Raw genomic sequence first — 24725 nt, forward strand, 5'->3', positions numbered from 1 at the left:
ATTTTTTTCTTTTTTGTTCAAAGTCAGCATTTGGAATAAGGATGATTGTTTTATTACTGTGTAGCATAACCACATATAATGTATGACCTCAATTAATCTAAAGTAACTACTGAAAATGGTGTCAGGCATCCGAGCGACAATTAAAACACATCTGTGTGCACGACGTTAGAGTTTTTTTTAAATCACTAACAAATTAAGGAAACAAAACTGAATAACGCACAATAGTGATAAATAACATAACCAAACAAATACACCCTAATAATAAAGGCAGTTGCAATACACCACAGCGAATATATAATATTCTAATATGCATATATATCCAATATGATGTATTGTTTGGACTCTTTTGTTCCAAATTAATCCACAGAAGGCTACAGGAGAATAAAAATGTATGAATTATTGCTGCTACTTTCATTATTTACACATCAATCAAATTACACTGTGGTGTTTTTTTGTTATTATTTTATTTTTTGCTCAGAATCGGTTGCTCTCTTCATTTTACTCATTACTTTCTGAAAGTGTGTCTTCTTGGTAAAAACAAGCATCACTCTGTTTTACAGGACCCTACTAATAAAAACATGATGTAATTTTTTTAAATAGTATTTTTTGAGGCATTTTTGCTTTTGTTGGATAGCGCAGCGGTGAAGGTTTGGCAGGAAAATGGGGAGAAAGAATAGGAGGAAGACGTGCAGGCAAGAGCTGTGTTATAGCCGTGCGGCATATAAACACCTAAAGCTTACTTTAAATTTAATCAAAAGATCACAGTGTTTGTGTTCTTTTCTTCTACAAAAAAGGGAAAATATCAGGACTGCATGCACTAAATAAATATCTTTGAATCTTACACTGGGTTATCACACTCTCTTTCAGCGCTCTGGACACCAACACCACACGTCCTCGAACAGGCTGACCACGGGCTCCAGGACGCCCAGCCGCCATTTATAATCTCAGGGTAATATCCAACTGCAACGCACTGCCCACCGAAACACCACTAACGACAAAGGACACAAAAGTTTCATCATTAAATGCATGAGCACAAAAGAAAGAGTTTCATTGTTTTGTTCTGGAAAGATCATAAGACAGTTTAAACTCAACATTTAGATTTTTCTCTTGTGTATTTTGTCTTCTAAGTAATGTGGATGATGGAAAAGTGGGAGTACTCTTGCTCCACTGATTTAGTGTTATTTACTACATTGAATATGACACAAGATGTGTCAGTAAAAAAACTCACGGGTATAGCTATTACACTCCTTTCTCTGAGGAATACAAATTTAAACAACTATTTGTAGGAATGGTGGTCGACTTTCTACGGATGCTTCAGCAATCAGATTGTCCTGTTTCCAAATTTTGACTCCAATATTCTCAGTCAAATAAAGATACAAATCAATACTGCAAACAGAAAAGACTCCCCAGATACAAAACTCTTCTTCCTAGATATAAAAAACACCAATATAAGCAATCTCATCACGACCATCTTCCTGTCACGGTCATGAGAGGAAAAACTCACTTTGTCCTCCCCACAACTTGTTCCATCCACAGCCCCATCCAGCTTTGAGTGGCAGGTTGTTCCCACAGTGCACCACAGAGTGCTGCATACATTCTGGAAGAGCAAATAAAGATTAATGTCTCACACCCACAGCACTTTTTTTTGGCTTGTTTTTCATATATTTTTACAGTACATCACACAAGTATATACTGTATAAAAATAGTGGACAGGCATAACTATTGCATTTCACTGAAAATGTTGCATGTAAGAATGTTGATTAATTTCCATATTACCTTGCAGATAATACGTGTTTGATGCTCTTCTATGAGTGACTGGAGTTGCTAGCATCTTATCTTATATGCCAAATATCCATATTTTTAACTGTAGTTAAAAATAATATTAACAATAACGATAGATGACGCCTACAGCCACTCATAAAGCCTAATGTTTGCTCTTACTCTGAGTGATAAGACGTGTCCTCTCTTCAGACACGGCAGATCAGATAAGGATTACCGGCTGCAGCTATCCAGCAGGGATGTCTGATATCGACTTCTTCTAGAAATGCATCACAGTGCCTTATATGAAATGTGATAACACTATGAACGGATTTCTATTCTTTCACTTTGTCATCCATTATGCATCATACACTTCTGAATGACTTTAATGGTTTAAAAAAAAGACATTTTATGAAATATGTATTTAATTTTTTTTAAGTTACAAATTTACAATCCTATTACTGAGAGTTAACCTGATGTCCATATGTAGGAAGCTAATGAGATTTGCTTACACTGGAAACAAGAATCCTGACTTTGTCTAAAAAAAACCCCCCAAAAAACAAAACTATAATTGACTTATTAAAATATGTTTGTTTGCCTGGTCCAAAAACTAAGAACTCTTAATCAGGCGGCTTTGCCAAGCAATCCTCAGAACTCCAATGTTGATCAGATATAAAAATCAATGAGCCTTAGAGATATCTGGCTGATCAACCCTGATTTAAGCTAAGCTGAACATCCCCTATAGCGACACATTTCCTGTACAAACATGCTCAGCTTCACAGCCAGCCTCTGACAAGTGATTGTATTCCCCAGAATTATTAAGTCTTCTGTAATGCTGGTCATGCTGTATGCGCTGATTGACAGTGTGAAAGGAACTCTGACCTGCATTTGCACAAATAATCAATCCAAAGACCTACAGAGGTAGAAATTTATGGCTGATAACACACCAAAAGGTCAAACATATCTAGGAGGTCCCCGACTGATTGCTCCAACTGTCTTGACCCTTTTCCTTTTGCATCTCTTGACATTTGTGATGAATATGTGGATGACAGGAGCATGATGTAGATTACATTTCTGAGATGTCAAAGATTTCAGCTTCTGAAACACTCAGGTTCTTACCTAGTTAAGTCACAGTTAAAACCAAGGAAAGACTAAGAAAGGCATGCATAATTAATTCTCAACATAGAGATAAACGTTTAAGAGAAACAGAAAAGTGACGGCAACTGATAATCCCTTTATGGATGAAATTTAAAAGACTTGCGCTTTCAAAAATACAACCTGGATCAGAATCCTGGACTTAGCCACATTTAGCTTTCAGCATGTAATGTCATACAAAAAAGCACAGAGAGTCAATACAAAAGAAAAACAGACCTCAAATCATTCAATCTGTCTGAATCGAGCAATATATGTAATGTATATGTATGTATATGTATTTATCTCGAAGCAATTGAGACTTCAATCATTGATACAGTTTTAAGAAACTGTAGCCCCAGCTAGTGCTAATGACCCGTACTACTTTGAAATGTCTAAAAACCCAAAACCTCAAATGTGTGATGCCAGAACAGGTTTGATTTGCATCGCACCACAAAAAATTTTTTAAGGAAAAATTTAAATCTAACTCAAGTACAACTGACAAATATTGTGCATTTTTGTGTGTGTTGATATCGTATAATAAACAAGCGGGAATTTAATTTGTAAAAACACAGACCATTTCACGCGTTAGGTGGCTCCAGATTCCTCTAAATGTACCATTTTATAAACAGCAGTCATTCCATGAAAAGTCTGTCAGTGTTAACATAAATGTATGTGATTACAGGAAAACTGAGGGCACTCCAAGAGCAGTGTAAACAAGCTGTAAAAAAAAGAAAAGAAAAAGGGATTTGTCGAATTTTCATAACAGTAGGCTGTAGGTGTTGTAAATCTCCGGGCCTCCCACAGTCGTTTTTCCAGTCAGGATGGCGCTTGTAAAATCCACACACTTTACTGCTCTTGCATTGTTCGTATAAAGAAAATGAATGTGTGTGGTCCTCATCTGTCCAGTCTTTTCAAGACCCTGTTGCTTGAGGCTGTATATGATTTATTTATATGTGCTCCCAGACATAAAGAACAGCAGCCTTGCTAAACTTTGAAGTACTCCGAGCTTTGAAAAAAAGAGGGGACTCAATTAAATTCACATTTATTTTGCACAAAAAAAATCTCCCCATGAAGAGTCGTTTTTTCCCCTCTTTGTCTAAAAAGGTGAGAGGGAAACAATGCCAAGAGTGCAGGACACACAAATGCCCAAAGGAGCAAGACTTCCCTGCTGGCTGGATCATCTGCTGCATGCCATTCCACTATTGTGTCTCCATGTCCTTTTAAATACCCACCAGACATCATGCAGTGATATACCAAGTTCTCTGTTAGGCTGTCTGTTATGCACAGACAACACTGGTTCGGCCTTTTTATGCTTGAATGATTCATAGGTCAGTGTTGACTTACAGTGTTATGACTTAAGAAACAAGCAAACTAAAACAAAAGGTCATCTTAAATGGTCAGGTACAAGCAGACTAAGTTAAGAGCTTCTTTAGCACTCAGCTTGTCTATCAACTATCAGCGACACAGTATGTTAGATTCACTCTTCTCTTCTTTTTCTAGCAACACACTAATTTCAGCAGTACAATACTGTTCAACTGATGCTCACGAGGGCATCGTACCACGGTGTGTTCCAGCATTGCTTTTATGCAGACAGAGCAGGTTGTAAGTAATCCAGAAAAGTTGGAACACCTGTAGGAATTAGTAGCACCAGCTTCCAAGGCTTGATCAGCCTCCATAACTGCAGAACAGATTTAAATTGTTAACACATTTTGCGTTCCCTGAAAAAGGCCTTTTTGTATAATTCAGAAATGAACATTATTTTTCAGTTTTGGAGCTTTGAAGCTTCATTCATTGGACTTGAACGACTTGAATTGCAATAAATAACTGGAAAAATTGAGGTATTCTAAAACTTTTGACTGGTAGTGTATGTATGTGTACTCAATGTACATGTTGTGGACACAAAGTTAAAACAGCCACATGGAAGAACTCAATATTAACTGACTGATACCACTGTTATTTTATAATGGCTGTTTAGTCCATTTAGATTAGTTCTTTAGGCTATGTTTTGTTCGCCTTGTGTGTTATTAAAAGATTATAACTGTAATCAACACATTTATGTGGTTGTTGTGAGGCTGGAATTAACATTTTGTTATTTCATTGCACTCAGAGGAATGAGGTTAAAGAAAAGCAGAAATTGGTGCAGAGAGGAGGATGTTTTCCTTATATGCTCTCTTAGTTTAATTTAAGCCGACAGACAGTTCTGAGGAATGGGCAAAGATATTGCCAAAGTCAGTTTCTGTGGGGTAATATTTTAAATCACACTATTAAAATTTGTCAGAAATAAGACAGTAAAACCAAGGAAAAAGAATGAAACTCATGTCAAGAAAGAATAGAAGATCTAAAAGATTGAACTGAATCGGAGAACAGTCGTTAAGGTTTTGGGGTTAATCAAAAACATCATAAGAACATTTTTAAGGATTACGGGAGAAAGACTATCATTTAATTGTGTAATTTTAGAGAATCTTACATCCATGTCATCACAGAGCAGGGATCCTGATCCATACTGGAGCCGACACTGATGGACAGCACTGTACAGAACGCCAGGAAGCACCGTAGATAGAGACAACTTATCCTTCACCGGGGCATCATCGAGGCACCAGCCCCAGCCACGGCTGTGAGGGAGGAGGAAGGCAGAAGTTAGAGAAAAGAACGAAATTATCACAGTTTATGAAAATGTCAGCGGCTGTGGTGTACAGTGGCTTGCAAAAGTATTCGGCCCCCTTGAACTTTCCCACATTTTGTCACATTACAGCCACAAACATGAATCAATTTTATTGGAATTCCACGTGAAAGACCAATACAAAGTGGTGTACACGTGAGAAGTGGAACGAAAATCATACATGATTCCAAACATTTTTTACAAATAAATAACTGCAAAGTGGGGTGTGCGTAATTATTCAGCCCCCTGAGTCAATACTTTGTAGAACCACCTTTTGCTGCGATTACAGCTGCCAGTCTTTTAGGGTATGTCTCTACCAGCTTTGCACATCTAGAGACTGAAATCCTTGCCCATTCTTCTTTGCAAAACAGCTCCAGCTCAGTCAGATTAGATGGACAGCGTTTGTGAACAGCAGTTTTCAGATCTTGCCACAGATTCTCGATTGGATTTAGATCTGGACTTTGACTGGGCCATTCTAGCACATGGATATGTTTTGTTTTAAACCATTCCATTGTTGCCCTGGCTTTATGTTTAGGGTCGTTGTCCTGCTGGAAGGTGAACGTCCGCCCCAGTCTCAAGTCTTTTGCAGACTCCAAGAGGTTTTCTTCCAAGATTGCCCTGTATTTGGCGCCATCCATTTTCCCATCAACTCTGACCAGCTTCCCTGTCCCTGCTGAAGAGAAGCACCCCCAGAGCATGATGCTGCCACCACCATATTTGACAGTGGGGATGGTGTGTTCAGAGTGATGTGCAGTGTGGACAGATTCCCCCACCTGAGCTGTAGATCTCTGCAGCTCGTCCAGAGTCACCATGGGCCTCTTGGCTGCATTTCTGATCAGCGCTCTCCTTGTTCGGCCTGTGAGTTTAGGTGGACGGCCTTGTCTTGGTAGGTTTACAGTTGTGCCATACTCCTTCCATTTCTGAATGATGGTTTGAACAGTGCTCCGTGGGATGTTCAAGGCTTGGGAAATCTTTTTGTAGCCTAAGCCTGCTTTAAATTTCTCAATAACTTTATCCCTGACCTGTCTGGTGTGTTCTTTGGACTTCATGGTGTTGTTTCTCCCAATATTCTCTTAGACAGCCTCTGAGGCCGTCACAGAGCAGCTGTATTTGTACTGACATTAGATTACACACAGGTGCACTCTATTTAGTCATTAGCACTCATCAGGCAATGTCTATGGGCAACTGACTGCACTCAGACCAAAGGGGGCTGAATAATTACGCACACCCCACTTTGCAGTTACTTATTTGTAAAAAATGTTTGGAATCATGTATGATTTTCGTTCCACTTCTCACGTGTACACCACTTTGTATTGGTCTTTCATGTGGAATTCCAATAAAATTGATTCATGTTTGTGGCTGTAATGTGACAAAATGTGGGAAAGTTCAAGGGGGGCGAATACTTTTGCAAGCCACTGTATAGTATAACTTTTCTGATTTCTCTATATAGATGACTGAAGCAAATGTACAATAACAAAGGCTACATTGGTTATTACTAAATCTAGAGGGGTTCATTAATTAATTAATTTTTTTATAAAACAACATGCCGAATGTATAAACTTTAACAAGTTGTAGCTTTAAAAATTTAATGTGGGAGTAACACTAGCCCTTACACAACTCAGTGGATAGACAAATACATACAAATGACAACTTAGATGAGGGTATTGTAATTAAAAGGCGGAAAGTTTGAGAAAGCCACAGTTGATACACAGCTACAAAGCCCCTCTGAATATAATAATCAACTGCAGGCATACATTCTCTGCATGACATTTCATTCAAAAGAGCATTTCTCTTTCCCACTCCATCCACAGCTTGACAATCAATTCGCAATGTGCGAGTGTTTAATTATGTGATTACGGCAGTCAAGTATAATTATAGACTCTAACAGAAAAATTATTTACTGGCATCACAGTGTCAAGTGGAAGATGAAGACAAAGATAAGTGATTTGGTTTACTTCGTCCTGTATTTTGTTTTTAGTAACACAAGAATTTTGAGCCCCATGAAGGTGATGCAAAGAAGGATCCTCAGAAAAAATATGACATGTAGAATAAGGTCATCTTCCTCTTGACCTTAGACTGGCAGATACATTATCAATAATGCATCACCATAACAGATTTACACATGTAGAATATAAATACATACAGTTTTGTCTTATACAGACGTCCTGTTAATGATGACAAGCCATGTTTGTTAGAACTTGCTCAGTTAAGAAGACATTCAGTCAGCTGTGAGGCTAAAAACAATGGCAGCATTGATATATTCTTCTGTCATATACAGAGAAATCTTCTTTATTGATTCCATTTATATTTATATCTATCTTTATAAGTGTATTTAAGAGAGATTTGCAAAACTTACTAGTCTTACCTTGTGTGAGACATGCTTTTTAGAAATAAGTATATGGATACAGATAAATATAACATAAAGTTATAAAATATACTCATCAGCCACTTGTCAGTGGGTAAGAAAGCTTATTTAAAAGACCTGAAACCTGGCTGTTGGTGCAAGACAAGTTCCTAGTAGATCCTAGTAGAATACTCAGAATAAGATCTCTGAGTGCAAACTGGATTACATCTCGGAAGGGCTAGCTCGGAATAACATCTCTGAGCGCAAATTGGAAGACATCTTGGGGAGGCACACTGTTGTGAGTTCTCAGAATCGGCTCCTTGAGCACAAGAATGACAACATCACAGAACGCAAGTATGGCGAAGCTCGCGGCTCTCCAACGGGAGATTGAGAGACCAGTGTTGGACTGTAGAACAGCTTTGAAAAATCATGTGAGTTGTTCGCACTAAACTAAAAAGCACCATCACTTCATGCGGATACCCTCTTGGTGCCAGCTGCGGTCGCAAGACTGGAGCCGAACAAAAATACCCTGATAACGACTGTGTTGTGACTGTTCTTCCCATTCCATGCAAGGCCACCTGGGTTGGCTGGAAGACTGTTTACTTAGCCTAGCAGGGCGAAGGACACTGTCTCAGCTGAACTCTGGATATGCACACACATACATATTCACTGATATGCACACAATCATCCCCCCTCCCTTTCCAAACGCCTTCGACGCTTATTCCCTTCCGATGCTGACGGTGGATCATGGAGACCAGCGCATAGGCTGCAGGCCCGGATGTACTGTCTAAATCGGCTGTCTCTCACCCTTTACCCACCCCTGTTGCTTATCATGTGTTTCTTTGGTGTATTAAGAGTTTTTTTCATGTGCTATGTGCTGAGGTGTTTTTTTCTGTTCTCAAACTGATCTCCCTGTTGGAGCTCAGTCTGGGGGGAGTTATTTTTTCTCCTTATCTTTCCTCATGTGGTGCATTTTCCATTGTTATACCTCTCTGACCTGTCTTCCCCATGTGATGTTTTGTGTAATGTATGTATGGTCGGAGGGTAAGATGGCGCCGCCATTGCGTGCAATAGGTCGGCAGCCTTATGAAATTTCCCCTTGTGGGACTAATAAAGGTATATCAAATCAAATATCAAATCAAATCAAATCAGAAACTGCCGATCTACTCAATCATCTCACACTGGTTTCCAACGAGCAGAATGAGAGATTCACATCATATATGTGCAGCCAACAAATCTGCATGCATCATTTTAGGAGACTCTAATTATCCTAACCAATCACTAAAATATATAGAGCTTGAACACTTGGCCTATGTTAGCCTGGTGATGGCGCTAAATAGCTAATTGATAGTCCACCTGTCAAGCTTGTTGGACCACCTGTTTTTCAGCTAAAAACCCCTCTATATCATGACAATAGCAGACAAATCCATCAACATCCTGGTTTAAGAGTGTCGGCCAAGGAAAAATGTTGTTTGATGTACGGATGAATCACTTTGATTCTTTGGATCTTACCAGGACTTTGATCTTTGTGAAGATAAAGTTGTGATGATGTTTAGTAATGTGAGCTTTAGCTACATCTATGGTCAAGCTGCTAAATAACTGCATTTAAAACTGCATTTCCCAACATTCATATACTGGAAAGACACTCGAAAACCAAAAATAACAGTTCTGCTTTAGTGAACCCAAAAGAGTTGTCCTGCATTGGTCTTTAATGCTTTAATCAAAAAGGTAATAAGCATGTGAACTGGCTAATAGACATTAAATGGTAAATGGACTGGTACTTATACTTTTCTACTCCAACTGAGCACTCAAAACACTCAAGAGAGCCAAACAATCTGATGTATGTGAAGTAGCAGAAAAAAGAAAAGAAAAAACATATACATAATAGAAAGATGAAAAGTGGCCTCTGTCACATTACCGCAAGTAGTTTCATTCAGTCTTTGATGTCTCCAGAGTTTCTGTCTTTACCAACCAGTCAAGTTGCAGCTTACATCAAAGTCTGTCCAGATTCATAATAAATTTAGCTGTTTTCACACTTGCACTTCAGGCTTGAACTTTTTCAGACATAACCCTCCTTAACTGCACATGAGAACACGAATGAGTTTTAAGTATCTTGCTTCCTGCTTGCTCTGCTCAGGTGCCACCCCCCATAAAAATGCAGTTCAAGTCCTGTGAATCTGTGAAAGGGCAACACCTGGACCTAGTTGTGGAAAAATACTCTTTGTACATTACAAGTCAGCGCTTGCAATTTGACAGAGGTCACTTGTTTTTTGCCCAGTATGGGTAGCAGTCCATTTACCATTTAATCACAGTTTTAGTCATTTCACTAAATACACATGCTTATTATCTTTTTAAATTAAAGCATTACAAACGAGTGCAGGATGACAGTTTTGGTTATTTACTTTTGTTATTTTTGATTTTCAAGTGTGTTTCCAGGCTGTATTTTTTAACAGCATAACTAGATACATGCAGCTAAACTTCATGTTACAAAGCTCACATTACTTAACACAGGCCCATCATAACTTTATCTTGATGGAGACTCTTATTTTAGCTCTAATAAAATACCAGTCCTTTCACCATCTAGAGCTTTTAAGAATTCATAATTGAAAACAACGTAAGTGTCAACAATTCAGTGTCCTTCACAATTTCAAAAGAAGGGCAAAAAAATCTTGTCTGCTGATTTGGGATATGATGTTCAATACCCCCCCCCCACCCCACCCCATCAATATACATAGATGGACAACATGAAAGTCTAATGCATGCCTCTAGCCATAGTTGGCACTGTGTTAATGTTACAGGTATTAGTGAAGACCCAAGTCTTGTCAGGCTCTCTCAGATCCATCTATATCTATATCCATCCATCCATCTATACACTATGTTATGTGTGAGCTTTCTTAGGGCTTCTTTCAGCAGTCTGGACATTTAAGTGAGGCTCTGTTTAAACGTAGCCCATCTATGTGATTATATCAGTCGTCAGCTCAGTGTGACCTTTCACTTTCCACATGAAATGACACCTACAGATCAGACCTCTGAAGCAGTGCGAGCTATGGAGGCCCGCTGGGACAAATGAAGCTATATATACAATACAGACTTTGTCTTCAGTCAGCAGCAGAGACGTGGCAGAGAAAGATGGGGTGAGATGGGTAGAGTTAAGTGAATAAAATGGGAAGAAAAATAAAACCTCACGTTAACCATGATTTAATGCATTGTGGCTTTGAGCACAATGCTAAAATATATGTTAACACACTATAGTGGAAATATTGCAAAATACACATAGGCAAGTTTTTTTTGATTAAAACACATAGTCAGACTGAACTAACTGGAAGTGCTGGTTTTAGACTTTTTTTTTTTTTCACTTTAAACTATCTGTCAGAAACAGACACACAAATAAACACATATAACACATATAAACACACAAACCACTGGCTTTTGTGCCGCAAACTCCCACAAGTGTAAATATCACCGTGAACTCCCACAGTGGAGTCAAGAAGACCATACTGTCAAGTAGCTGAACACCCACTAAATGAATTCCAGATGCTCGGAGCAAAGAAACTGGGGCAGTTATGGTGAAATATTTCAGACGTTCAGCACATGTGCTGCTGAAGCAAGAATCAAGTCTTTGATGGCAGCTGTTTGTACAGCTGAGAGACACTGGCAGACTGTACTGTAAAAGTAGCCAGATGATGGAACATATGATGGGGTATACAGACATATACTGAAAGTTACACTACTGAGGATACATTGTTTTCATCAAATATTATTATCAATAATTTAATAATATTGAGTATAACTTAATATTGGCAAGACAAGCCCCAAAACTGCACAGTTCAACTGGAACATTGCAAAACTGATATCAGTACATGATGTAAAAAGCTCACTAAAGACAGTCACAGACAGAAAAGTTTGTTTCAAAATCCATTCAAACCAAGCTTTGATTCAAGAAAAAGAAGCACTCTATTTAGGCTTTTACTCAACTTCATCACATATGAATTACTGACTGTCCAGTGAACTTTAAATGAAGTTATAAGTTACAGTTACTAGTCCTGGGTCACTATCTGACTATCAGATGTAGAAGAGAGGTGGGTTAGAGGGCCTTTTTTTTAATGTCAGTCACCAAAGTAAGTGGGTGGCATTAACTGTGCTGCTGACCTTAAGGGGATCAACAATGACGTGGCCATTGCCCTTCAATATATATAATTTTCTAAGATAACATTGCCACAGTAATAAAAGCATTCAGCAGTGAAGAACAGCCTCTCTTCTGTACTATTGTGAAAAGCCATTATTACCCAAAGGGCTCTAATGTTAAAGGTCATTTGAAACAGTGTTATGAAAGTAATTTTCAGTGTTTTAAACTGCAGTGTATCTTGGTCAGGAAATTTTATTATGTAGTGATGGTTTAGTTTCATGATCTGCTAATGGTTCTAGATGCTGGTGACAGATTACAGCAAACAGGGAAATTGCAGGGAAATCCAAAAAGGTTAGGGTACATGAAACCTCAAGCCCATAAACATGTATGTTACACAGCAGCACAGTCATACAGAACAAACAGGCACTCACTCTAGGAAGCGGGTGATGTATTGGCGACTGCAGCGTGACCACCTGGGCAAAGAGGTGCCGTACAGGAGCTGTGGAGACATGACGAAAGGTCGTTTCCCAACGGGTTCACAGTCATTACCGCTGCCATCATGCTGAATCCCAAAACTGTGATAAAAAGAAACAATTCACAAAAAAAGGAAAACAGCAATTAAAGTGAGGGAGCACAGCATGTAGCATGTACATCAAGGCAAAGCGCCACATGTCATGTGCAGTATTAAAGAATTATGAGCACTCAACATGTTTAAATTACATTAAAACAGGCAGAACTTGTGTTTTTTTATTTATGCAACCATTGTTTATACAGGTAGTCCCACTGAGACTCAATGTCTCATTTACAGGAGACACAGAGTTTCTCTCTTCTTGCAGAGAGCGTGACTACACAAACACTACTAATGTGAATATGATGAGGAAAAGGCCGTTCACCGCCTTCTTTTTAGCCTGAAATTCTTTTTCTTTTTTATCTGGAGCTCTAGGATGCATTTTCTTAGATACTACCATTGCACCCTGAGAGAGAATGTGAACAACAATAGATTTAAAATTATAAAACGCTGCAGGCTGTCTTTCTGTTTTTGGTTTTGCATTGTGCTTATGCTTCGGATGCGTTTCTTGAAAGATGCCGAGTTCACATGAGTTTACGAGCGCTTAATACTTTTCAAGGTTGAGAACAGTAATGCCAATGAAAACTTCAGCGATGACTGGCTGCCAGGTTTTCAAAATCTGACAGACGTCGATTAAGAAAAGATGAGCGCGCGAAAGAATATCCGCTTCTTTCAAGCACAGCAAATGCATTTCATCATCATTTTCTAGGAATTAATTTAAAAAGGAAATTGAGGTTTTAACACGTAACTTCTTTTAACATGTGACAAGTTCCAAGAACAAGTTTGGATTTTAATTTTGAATTGAAAAATCTGCACTTTGCTTATCGATGAATGAGCATGAAGAAAACTAATCTGACTTCATTAAGTCATTAAAATCATAAATGAAGCTTGATCAAACAATTACATGTATGATCATGTGTATTTCAGTATTTTAGTTTTTCTTCGTTTTAACAAAGCATAGGAGCATTAATTTTTCCCAATTTTAGCCAGAGACCCTGTAAAAAGGAGAAGGCTTTCTGTTATACTCTAGTAGGTATATTACATCTACAGAATAGCTGTTTTCCAAGGTAATAATACAACTTTACAATACAACAGCTTTTTTAAGATGATTCGCAGCACCATGTTTATACAATATAGTAGCAGGAGACAGTGATGTATGATTTTCATGGTAACTGGAATGCATACAGTACACTTTCACCATATGTATCCTTATCAGTAATATAAAAAAGACACTCAATAAAGTGGCAACAAACCAAACAATCAGATAAATATAAAACACAGGCAATAACACAACTTTAATACAATATTTTCTTTTTACCCTTTTAAGCAGTCTAATTGTAACATTGTGGTTTTGAATGGTGAAAATAACTTTCATAGCCTTTCATGCTCTGAATTTATTTTGTCGACATAATAAGAACAGCCTTGTGTTCACAATAGGCTCTCTTCAGCCTAAGACCTGTTCAATCTTTCAAGAAAATAACCTTGACATATATTCAAGGGTAAAACCAAACAAACCAGATATATATATTGTGAAAAATAGGGTCTCTTCAGCACATTTTCAAGGACAAAGTTCCTAAGGTGACTTAATAAAAGTTGTACAAGTACACATTTGTAGTATAGGTTGAGCTGAGTACAATAATTAAGACATACATTAAGCTCTCAACCACTCACTCTTTTAAGTCACAGGAGTCAAGTTGAATTAGCTTGAAGAGGGTGTGATTTATGATTGTATAGATGCAGTCCAGGTGACAATAAGACTATAATGACAGACTCGACTCCTTCGCGAGTCTCTTGTTTGCTTTCTCAACAGCAGTCCGTCCGATCTGCCTCAGACCTGATGTGTGTGTTGACGTAGATTCGAGAACATGCAGGACTGAGTTGTTTGGTTGTGCGATGTTCATCCTTTATTCATCTCAAAGAATAATAAAATCAAGTTTTTGTTTGATAATTTAGCAGCGTATGGCTAGATTAACATTATCTATAACCAAGCTGGTCCTCGGGTTCACTTTGGAGATTTTGTTATGTCATTTACCTTCAATGCATGCACACACACACACACACACACACACACACACACACACACACACACTTTTTTGGTGTGTATGCTCATAGCAGTCGCCAGCAAGGTCTTGTGTAGTTGTGTGTAGATGGAGTCCAAGCGACAATAAGAGCATAATGAGAGACTCAGCTTTTGCGCGCGCGCGTGTGTGTGTGTGTGTGTGTGTGTGTGTGTGTGTGTGTGTGTGTGTGCGCGTGCGTGTGTGTGCGCCTGTTGTTTGCTTTTCTCAACAACAGCTCATCCGATCCACCGCAGATTTGATGCGTGTATTGCTGTGGATCCAAGGACAGGCAGCGTCGAGCATGAAGTTGTTTGGCTGTGCAGTCCTCCATATTTTTTATGTCAACAAAATCTACTATATACACTACTATATAAGTTTATTCTTCATTCACAAATCTTGATTAGAAATGTTGTCTGCATTAGCTGCTCTTTATTAAACTGCCCTTACTGGACTTACACATTCAGCACTGGCTCGTTCTTGTGGGCAACCTGAATCAGCTGCGAATTTAATAACACGTTCTATTTATGTGGTGACAACTGACTTCAAGCACTCGCTCTTACTTTAAGCCAATAACAGCCAGTTCTGAACAGACACTCTTTGAATGAGTGCTGCACTAGCCGAATACAAATAGCAGTCTGTGCTCGAGGATTATGCGGCTGTAGAAAGGTAACTTTTATTTTTTTAAATTTGTGTTAATGTTTAAACAGTTTGTTTGTTTATTGGTCAATTAACCAGAGGGTAAAAATCAAATTAAATCAAAATGAGTTTAAATTGAGCAGAAAGTACTAATGTTCTCAGCAAACTGGTTGCTTTGGAATATCAAATATTTTGTCTTCCAAGGTTGTTTCATCCTGTTAAAATTAATACCTGACAAGGGCAACTTTGCTGAGTTTTATAGACAGAGCAGAGTGGTCTAATTACATACATAATTAAATGCTTAGATACACAATTTTCAAATATAATTTGTTTCAGATAACAAGAAATGTGTTAACACCCTGACTTGAGATCACTTTAGAGTGTTGCTTTTATTTCATGTGTTAATCTGTTCTTTAATGTCTTGTGTCGTGCTATTTTTCTTCATTGCTCGGTCTATTGTTATTAGACCATTAGTTAAAAGAAGAAGGGTGATACTTAAGAAGCTCTTAGTAAAGTAGTATACCCACTTTCAGAGTCGTAATGTCTAATGAAAAAATAGTAATTTTTATATTATAGTGATTTTCTTAAAAGAAATGTATTGATATTTTTTTTTTACATATCGAGAGTTATAGTAGATTTATTTTAGAATATGAAAAGTAGACTCCAGGATCAAGCTTCATGTTTTATAAAGGGGCTGATGAACAAAACACTAACAGAGCATTTGTGCTGACGAACATGACTTTGGCTCGCTGGTGAACCTCGGGGTTAATCGCCTGAATGTCGGCACTGACTGACCTTCCAAAGACTAGAATGCCACAATGGTTGTGTTTGTATGTGTGCATGCCCCAAAACCTTACTTGTGTCCTAGCTCATGTGCTACAGTGAAAGCCAGTGGGAGGCCCGTGTCCTCGCTAATGCTGCAACTGCGATGCGGCTGACACATTCCCGCCACATGCGACAGACCCAGGGTTTCACAAGGTGTGTTGACGGATGCGCAGATGTCCTTCCTGTGGAAAGAAGATGCCAGACTGTTGTTCACATATCAGACAGAAGGGGGTGATTATAAAATAACAATGATGATCTTCTAATGCCTGGAAGTATTCATTCATTCGAGACATGAATGAATGAATAAAATGCGTAAATGGATTTTACATATGCATTACTTCCTTCTCAGATCTTATATTTAAAAATATTTAATATCTACGGTGCCCCTTAGAGGCCAAATGGACTGCAAGAAAACACCAGCAATAAGAAAAACGCTGTAAAAGCACACAAAACACAACAGAAATAGGAAAAAAGAAAACAGAAATAGGGAAGGGAAGTGTTTCTGGGGGGACAATAACCTGACGGACCAGTTGCAGGAACCAAAATATGCTAAGAATTGCACTAGGAGACAGTTAAAAGAAGTGGAGGATCTATCGGTTTTGTGAGGAAAGAAAAGATGAGAGGTAAGTGTGTTAGCCCAACTATTAGCCTGAAAATTCGTCATCAGTATTATATGAATCATGATAAAAGACACCTAGCATGTTTTGGGTTCCTGCAACTGGTCCGTCGGGTTATCGTTTCCCCAGAAACCCTTCCCTTGTGTTTTTTCCTATTTCAGTTTTCATTTTTCCTATTTCCGTTATCGTTTTTCGTATTTCTGTTGTGTTTTGTGTGCTTTTGCAGCGTTTTTCTTATTGCTGGCGTTTTCTTAAGTTGCAGTCCGTTTGGCATCTCAGGGCCACCGTAAATATCAGCAGATAACAGCTGTAAACAGCGAATCCAGCTGTTTAAAGCCAGAAGAGTGTTTTAACATTTTTGCTACCCCACTTCCTCCCCTTACAGTGACTTTGTGCTGTGTAGACACAGGTGGAGCATATGAGCTGCTGCTGCTGACACTAAAACTTTACTTAGACAAGGTTCATCAGCTAAACAAGGTAGAAAACAGAGAAAATGTGGTAATGTATCATCTAGGGAACAAGAGGAGGACAGAAGAAATAGGAAAGATATCCGAGTGGTGGGATCATGAAAAGCACAAATGTTTGCCTTCCTTAAGAATGGCTTCTTGAGAGGCACCATTTCCGATGAGGCTTCAGTGAACAGTAGATGGATCCAGGTGCATCTCTCGGGTCCTGTGCCAGGTATTTGATGAATTTTTGCCTGTTTCTTAAGAACACGACTCTCAGATGCTGTTCATCTGCTCTGGATAGTTTTATTAGGCCTGGCATGTCTTCTTTAATCTTCCACCTTTGTCCAGTTTCCTCAATCTTTTAAGGACGCACTGCACATTATGCTGAAATATACCAAGTTTTTGGGTAACAGCTCTTCAGGAATCACTTTGATGTTGCAAAGATACTGTTTTATGTCTGTCAAACAGTGTTTTTTTTTTGGCATATTTCATAGATTTCGAGTAAAGAAATTGGAACAAACAATGTGTTTTTTGGCAGGTTGTTGTTAAATTAGTGCCTAAAGATACAATTTAAAATTGTCTCTTTGCTAAGTTGTATAAACACAACACTGGTTCATCCCTTGAGTTAAGTGCTTCATAGGTCATTATCAAGCGGCTTAACTAACAAAAAACATTCCTCTGAAATTGGTTAGGTACTGCTTGGAGGCAAACTGCAAAGAAATATGTGGGCACAGTACTTTTGTGCAGTACTGTACAAGTGTCTTTTCCAAAAAGTCAAACTATTACTTCTGAACAGTGACAGTAGAGAAAGGTCGTGCAAACAAAATCTCAGTCATATCACAGACGTTTCAATCCTGGTCGAATGTTATTAACATTGAATTCTAAAGGCAACTAAATAATTTTAGTTTTAATAACAAAATCAGGCATTAGTTGGCCTTTTGTCATTGTTTTGAGAAAAAAAACATGATCTGATTTCAAGCTGCACAGTCCACAAACTGCAGGGCTACTTTTCATGTAAAAGCTAAGGCTGCGTCTTCTTGTTCCATTATACCCTGCAATATCACAAAGTGATGCCCTGTTGAATAATGCAGAAATGACTGTGGTACTCTTTGGTTCATTTCATTTTTGATATTCACCTTGCATTAGCTGTAAGGGTCGCCACAGACACTCGCTTTGCAGAACTGCAAGTATATAAATTTAGCAATACTCTAATCAGTGAGCCATAGGTTTAGTCACCATTGTGTGATCTCACGTTGCCACAGGGCTTAACAGACTAATTTAAATAGGAAACTTTATGATTGCCACTTGCACACCAATATTAACATTACACGCATAGCTGGGCTTTGGGCTCAAACAGTAAAAAGATAAACGTACTACGTGCTCAACATTAAATATGAAATTATGGTGGACTGTTTCATCTGAAAACACAATGAGAGGGATGCAGTATTTTTTTATTTGCAACCATCTGAATCTGCAACTCTAATCTCGCTCTATAACTGTAAGAAGATGATAAAAAAAAATTGTGCATCGACTCTTCTGAGAAAGAAGGAAAGCAGTGAATCGGGTTTATATGTTACCTGGTGAGCAGAACAGCGACATCGTGGTGAAGCGGGTGCTCGTCCCCTTTCATGTTGAGTTTCTTTTGCCACTTACAGAAGCTGTTTAAGCTGTTGTCAGCGTGGTGTGTAATCTTCAAGTCATCCTATTGGCGACATGTCACAATCAGATGAAGAGCAGAAAACATAACAGCAGACAAATCAATCATTAGCAGCTAATGCACTCTAAGTACACAAAATTGCCCGGAATAAGTGCACAGCACAGAGATAAATACAGCTATAAACTGAAATGGAAAATGAAATGGGAAAACCAAATTGCAGCATGACTTTCACATTCGATGAAGATAAGGTGATAGCGTCCTTGTCAGTGTGTTGTACATCTCGGCTATTACTAAGAGTGAGTTTTGTAATTCTAACAGCTGTCAGCAAAACATTTCTGTACATTTTACTGCTTACAATCAGTTTGTACATATAGTACAGCAATCAGAATGACTAAGAAAACCCATTTTCATTTATTTATTGCATAGTTACAAGTTGCAAGTGTTGACTGCACCCAAGAACCTAAAAGCAGGAAATGTTTAGTAGTTTTCAGTCATTCTGAATGAGATTTCATTCATTAAATGGAAAGAAACCCGGCGAGTAAGTAAAACAAGCCATTCTGACCCACACTTAAAAAAAAATAAAAAAAACAAAACTGCTAAAACTAACTTTCAGGACACCAAACTATTGAAGAATTTCTGCAGTCAAGAATTTTGGATTTGACTCCTTATATGGAAACTAATAAAACCACCCTTCATTAACGTACAGAAATCTGTTTTTACCTCGTCCTTCTCCAGCAGGATGAGTCGAACAACCACGATGTTGATTGCATTCCCAATACTGGCGTCTCTGTAGAGACCTGCAACCTGGAAGAAAACTTCTTTTAACACTATATTAAAAATCAGGGCAATGGCCAGAAAAGATAACCAAACCCATGAAATATGCTGTTATTTTTCTGTGTATTTACAACAAGAACAGAGACTTGGCAAAGTTACTTGACTGCTAAATTTTCATTTATTAAAAACATCTCTGCTCAAAATGACAGCCTACCTAAAGTATCAGTCTAGACGGGACATTTTAGTTTTCAGTTAATAATTTGCGGTTTTCATATTGAGTTCAATTCTTTATTGTCAACATTAATTATCATTTGCATTTTACAAATATATTATTTTTTTAGAAACCTTTTTTTTCTCTGCACTGGCATTTTAATTCTAACCTTTCATTGTTTTTCTATGCATGAGCCATGATCTGAATTTTTCAAAGGGAGTCTGTGAGCGGGGAACTGTACAGCTTTTTAATACTTTTAACCTCTTAACATCAAAGCTTTCAAATCTATTTATTACACCTAGTCTCTTCAACTATCAAAAGCCTAAGTACCTGGGTATTTAAAAAGAAATAATTATAGGCTGTAATTATGCACATTTAAAGCAAAATACATCAGTAGTGGTATCCACACAAACAGCAAGACTACATCTGACGTATTTTTTCACCTTTGGGTTTTTGGTTTGCACTCAGGAAATATGAAGGATGTAAAAAGTGTGACCGTTTTTAAAGTATGGTTCCCTTGAGCACTTTGTCACAAGGTTATTTATGTCTAAAGTACCAAAATTTAAAGAGTTTGCCACTGTTAATGCTACTGAATCAGTCGTCAAGCAGCAAAGAGGCTCTGGGTTGGGGTAAGGGTTTGACGTGGGCTGGGTGAATGCATTAGTCAGTGTTCTTGTAGCCTAAAGATCTCTAGGTGCAACTAGAAAAGCTGTATATAAATGCTAGCCTGTTTTCCATTTCCACAGAGAAATCCTTTACAAAGGGCAGAAAGCAGCATGAGGTTAATTACTGCAGAACAGGGAAGGATCAGTTGATTCGTGAAATCTGAAGTGAGAAGCGTGAAAGGAACTCACCTCAGATCTTTGTTGGTCAGTTGATTTGTGAAACCAGAAATGAGAAGCATGAAAAAAGGCCTGAGAGGTGGAAGGAACTCGCTGGGATATAAAACTCTAAGCATCATTATCAACAGAGACTGATAGAGCAGCATGTTTCAATGCATTTTTTGGGGAAAAGCATGAAAAGCTGCTTACAACAGGTGGAGATTATTGCTTTAGCGTTAAAAAGAAATGGTGTGCTTCAGACTGTATACTTTTCGGGATGTAGTACAAGTCTGGAACTGGGGTGTCTGAATTTGACCATTTATTTCCTAACTTAGCACCAGGTTAGTTTTGCAGAGGTGAAGCAGGAATTCAACTCTTCCCTCTATATTGCCTTATTTTCTTCCTCACATACAGCACCATGAATGCCTCTGAGAGGAGACCATCGAAACACACGCTCCTTGTTTGTACAAAAATCACATTCTGCCCCTGTTTACAAAAAGGTCAACCTTTCTCCTGCCTTTGACTACCTCTATTCTATAGCTATAAACAAGCATTCTGTAACTATGATTGTTTATTGGATGCCATACGGAGCGGTTCGTTCCACTGCTCCACTGATCCAGGCTGCGAAAGTCATTGTAATTCAGATGGAAATTCATTTTAAATGAAGGTTTTCTACCAGTTTTACAGATAAACCCTGAAATATGCTGTTGATTATGGGAAGCATTTACATTTGAGCAAACATAGTTAAAAGGGGGAAAAAATTTGAAACCTCATTTTATAATGTACTTTATTTTATACTTTCACCCCCAGTTTAAATCCATCGGCATGTTTTTTTGCACATTAATTGTGTATTCATGGTTCATACCATGTGAATCTCCAGTTTTTCTAAATCCAGAAATGCATCATTTAAAATGTATTTCACTGCTTGTTTGAAGGTAACACATGGCAAAGATACTTTGTCAGTAAAACTGGTTACAAGGTGGTGATGATGCCAGGAAGCATATATCAACTTTTTCTGCAACACAGCTAACTACAGTTATAATCTGAATGACGACTCTAATATACATATGCAGATTTGCAGAAAGAGCACATGTCACTGGACGTATTCCCTTCATTTTCTTGATGCTGGACAAAATCCCTACAAACTAAACCTTCAGTACAAATCGTAAAACTGAGGCACTTCAGACAGAATAACTCCGGCACTGATAAAAGACTTCATTCATCAAAAATTCTTTTTATAACCTCACTGTTGTCGTCATTCAAAGATATTTTCAGTGCACATAACAAACAACAGCAACATTTTTGTTAAACAACCTTATCATCATTACATATCATCTTCATCCATTTTTTCCTATTCTGTGACTTGTGAGTACAAACAAAGCTGTGGCTTTTTAAAGCTCATGCATTTTTCTCCACAACAACGTGCTGTTGTTGTAACGCGTTTCCCCTCGGCCCACAGAGTGCTGTGCATTTACATTTAGTCCTGAAGTGCTAATGTTTCGCTCGACTGTTAGCTCAAAGTGATACGAGGGTGTCATCCTTGTGAATATACAATGATTTTCCATTCGATTGGCTGCGCTGTGGTTATGTTTTTTTTCCTAAATCCTTATTCTGTGTGGACAGAAAACAGCAGAAGACAGAAAACACGAGCCTCTTGCATGGTTGACAATTTCAAGACATCGCTGGTGAGGAGACAATGGAGCAACTGGCGGATGAGGAAGATGATGACATTGTTTGAACGGTTCGTTTCCCTTGAAGCTCTGCAAGCTTGTTTTTGCAAAACTGAATTGTTTGGGCGTTTAAAGTTCAAAGCTATGTAAGCTGCTATGTAACACTGTAAAGAAATTTAAAAAAGAACCGCAGGAGGATGTGGAGAATAATAGCTGCTTCCTCCTTGTATTACTGTGTGCTAGGTCAGTATATCTGTGTCCTTTTCTGTCAGTGAATTGCATTTCCTGATATTATGTCCTCTGATAGAACTTTCAGGTGCTGCGGTCTGAGTTAACATGGCACTAATTTGGAAAACTCCCTCATGCGCTGCTCAATAATAGTGAAGTCACTTTACTAGACCCATGAATACGATATAGTAATAACATTGATTGCAGAGTTGTGGCATGACATAAAAAAAACGTCTTTTCATCATGATGCTTTAAAGAAAATCTGAAAACCTTCAATCAAATCGTTGCACATATTCATCCTTCAACTCTACATTAAAATAAATTCTGGAACTATTCCTCTATGTGCTAATATTAATTTAAATCTATCAGAACATTTGTCCAGTATTGCCTCCATAGTGTAGTGGTTAACACATTCCCTGGAGACACAAATCCCCTTTCGGGTTAGATAAAATGGCCCGGCTGTGTCCTCCCTACTTACATTAATAACTGTTCATTTTTATAGATAGTCCCCCATTTTCAGAGGTACAAAATGAATTGGACGATTTATTGAGAAGCAGTATTTGGTAGGACTGTTTTTAAATATATCGATATATTTTTATACGAGATATGAGATGTGACAATATCGTTTATATCGATATAGTATATGTTACGTTATAATTATACTTGCGGAGCTGCAAGTTTGCCTCTCTTTCGTCCACTTTTGTCTCTACGCAACGTTACTCTGCCTCGCCTCTCTCCTTCACTGAACACAACTCCCCCTCCCCCATCACTTCACCTGCAGGCAGCGACAAGATAAACATGGTAGCTATCAAAGAGGAGCTGGTCGGTAAAAAGAAAACATTTGGAGATTACTATCTTAGTGCTGGTAGCGTTAATCTCGTTAAAATGACGTTAATGCCATAAGTACATTAACGCGGCAAATCTCCGTTAATGAGTTACTGCGGATCGCCCCGTGCGTGGGGCTGGACGGCGTTAACGAGCTAACGAGCTAACCGCTCTAACGCGTTGGCGCCATGCAGCTGTCAAAAATCGACACCGTGCCTTATGCATGAATTCTAGTTGTGCTTACTGACCGCAAACTGGTTTTATGTGATACACAGCACTCAGCAATCTGTCAAAAAATGTTTTAGCACGACCTTTGTAAGCTACAAAGCTGCACCGCTTGATGGATTGTCGGAGCATTACGGCTACCGTAGCCAGGAGCCTTGCGGAGTAATACCTACTGTGCTTCAACGTAATATTACTGTATTGTGTGTGTATAAGGACCACAAATGGCACCTGTTAAGAGACACGGTTACGAAACGGATTTCAAACTTAAGGCTTCAGTCACGCAGTAGAACTTGGGAACAGAGCAGCTGTGAAATCTGTCTTTGTTATTATGCTCAGCGTCTTTTTAGTTTACATTTTGACTGCACAATTCAGCTAAAGAATATCGAGATATGAATTTTGGGTCATATCGCCCAGTCCTAGTATTTGGTAACTTATCACTGGAACTCTCCATAGGAGGTCCAAAAAGATGTCAACACAAGTAAAGAGGACCGAAAAACCAAAGTAAATGAGTGAGAAATCTTCTGAAGGCCAAATCAACAATCTGGAACATTCTTAAAAGGGAGTGAACGTGTCAGCCAGCTCAGCAACACCAAAAGACCTGAAAGACCACATGATCGAACAATTCAGTCTCTGGTTAAGAAAATCCCTTCGCAACGTCTAGCCAAGTCGAGAACACTCTCAAAGAGAAAGGTGTATCATTAGCAAAGCCTTCAATCAATGAAACCAGTGAAACAGAGTCAATAGTGTTTACTTATGACGTGACTGCTGACAGAAGTAGCAGGATGAATTATTTAGAGGCAAGAGTTTCTTTTTTAGATTCAGCCAAATGGGATGAGGTGTTGCTTTACACTGGAAATGGATAATGACATAGAAGTAAACTGCCGAAGATACCCAAGTGTCAGGGACTGTCTGCGACCCAGAGTTTATTTTTGTATTTGTGATTTCTTATGTTATTGTGAAAGGATGTTAAGTTCTAGTATTATTATTAGTTTGCCTTGAGTTTTAAGTCTAGTTTAGATTCTTCTATGTCTCCTTAGTTATGAGTCTTTTCTCAGTGTTTTACTTTCAGTTATGCCTGTGCGTTTGTCTCCACGTGTTCTATGTTCTAATTGTCCAGCTGGTGTTTTCATGTCTACGT

At 38.4% G+C, this 24725-nt stretch overlaps 1 protein-coding gene across 2 annotated transcripts in view; it reads right to left on the minus strand.

Moving 5' to 3' along the window:
* The window catches only part of adamts7 (a disintegrin-like and metallopeptidase (reprolysin type) with thrombospondin type 1 motif, 7), a 74968-nt gene that overhangs the window by 35267 nt on the left and 14976 nt on the right, over positions 1 to 24725 (minus strand). For both annotated transcript variants that reach the window (XM_025902909.1, XM_005455666.4), the window contains exons 5-11: positions 19554 to 19637; positions 18754 to 18878; positions 16143 to 16292; positions 12453 to 12596; positions 5360 to 5504; positions 1505 to 1597; positions 843 to 988 (exon numbers count right to left, since the gene is read on the minus strand). In XM_025902909.1, coding sequence (XP_025758694.1) covers positions 843 to 988; positions 1505 to 1597; positions 5360 to 5504; positions 12453 to 12596; positions 16143 to 16292; positions 18754 to 18878; positions 19554 to 19637 — 887 coding nt within the window. The remainder of the gene's footprint in view (positions 1 to 842; positions 989 to 1504; positions 1598 to 5359; positions 5505 to 12452; positions 12597 to 16142; positions 16293 to 18753; positions 18879 to 19553; positions 19638 to 24725) is intronic.

Source organism: Oreochromis niloticus, linkage group LG1 (genome assembly GCF_001858045.2).
Source record: "Oreochromis niloticus isolate F11D_XX linkage group LG1, O_niloticus_UMD_NMBU, whole genome shotgun sequence".
Lineage (NCBI taxonomy): Eukaryota > Metazoa > Chordata > Actinopteri > Cichliformes > Cichlidae > Oreochromis > Oreochromis niloticus.